This window comes from Haplochromis burtoni, unplaced genomic scaffold (assembly GCF_018398535.1).
Source record: "Haplochromis burtoni strain Fernald_Lab_line unplaced genomic scaffold, NCSU_Asbu1 Contig_538, whole genome shotgun sequence".
NCBI lineage: Eukaryota > Metazoa > Chordata > Actinopteri > Cichliformes > Cichlidae > Haplochromis > Haplochromis burtoni.
Window position 1 is genome coordinate 8,486 of NW_024582899.1, and position 1,045 is coordinate 9,530.

Consider the following 1,045-nt stretch of genomic DNA (forward strand, 5'->3'; position numbering starts at 1 on the left):
AGATCAGAAACGTTTCCTCCTGATCAGTCGTCTTAACTCATGCGATTGAATGTATTTCAGAAACTAGATGGTGAAAAACTTACGGAGGCAAATTTGTGGCCGAAGCTGATCCATTCCTTTTCAATCAAAACCTAAAAAAGACAGAGATGAAAAAAATCACAACTTTTAAATATCAAACAGGCATCGTGATGAAATTAAAGCCTGCTGTGCTCCTCATATCCTCTGTGAATGTCTAAGCTCATGTTCACGAGGGTGAGACGACTGACCTGGAATCCTCTGAGAGTGCGATAGTGGCTGTCCAGCATCAGCATAGCCAGAGAGGTGAGCTGTGCAGTTCGGTCCCAGCCGTCACTACAGTGAACTACTACTGAGTTCCCACTGGACACTTTGTCTGCAACTTGGATGGCTCCTGACAACACCAGCTGAGTACAAGGATTGGCACAATGCAATAAAAATACATTATTATAACAAGGTAATGTAAATGGACTGAGCGCAGTTATCAAATGCACGTAGAAACCTGTCACCTTTACATGTTCCAACCAGTGTGTGGACTCTAGGCTGGACAGCCAGTGGGATTCCTCCACGTTGGGGTAGACGATATCTTTGAGTTTCTTCTGGGATTCCCTCATGACGTGGATATTCTGGATGTCCAAGAAGATGAGCTCTGCATTTTGGTACTCATCACCCTCGTAGCCTCCTCCGGTGGCCTGAGGATTGCACAAACAGTGGGCATGCATCTCTACACAGATGTGTATAACAGTATCAGTGGAATTAACTGAGTAAGAGACTTTTGTTAATGTTTGGGACTAATGATGACAGAGCTCTTTAACTCTTTTAGGGATCATCCTCCAACATAAATATTTATTATCCCAATAACCTGTCGCTGGTTATATTAGACTCATTAGCATTGTGTCGCAGCAGGTTCAGGAAGACAAAGGTTAAGAGAGAGTGTGATGGAAGTATCCACAAAAATGGCGTTTTATAGGACGTTTGGTTGTTTTTTAAATGTTTTATTGTTGTTTCATTTTGGCTGAGTGTTTTTTTT

At 42.3% G+C, this 1,045-nt stretch overlaps 1 protein-coding gene across 2 annotated transcripts in view; it reads right to left on the minus strand.

Moving 5' to 3' along the window:
• Positions 1-1,045, minus strand: part of mtm1 (myotubularin 1) — a gene marked incomplete at its 3' end in the record, with an annotated part of 22,976 nt that overhangs the window by 3,740 nt on the left and 18,191 nt on the right. For both annotated transcript variants that reach the window (XM_014329741.2, XM_042214254.1), the window contains 3 exon segments: positions 84-131; positions 267-422; positions 525-707. In XM_014329741.2, the coding sequence (XP_014185227.1) occupies positions 84-131; positions 267-422; positions 525-707 (387 nt within the window).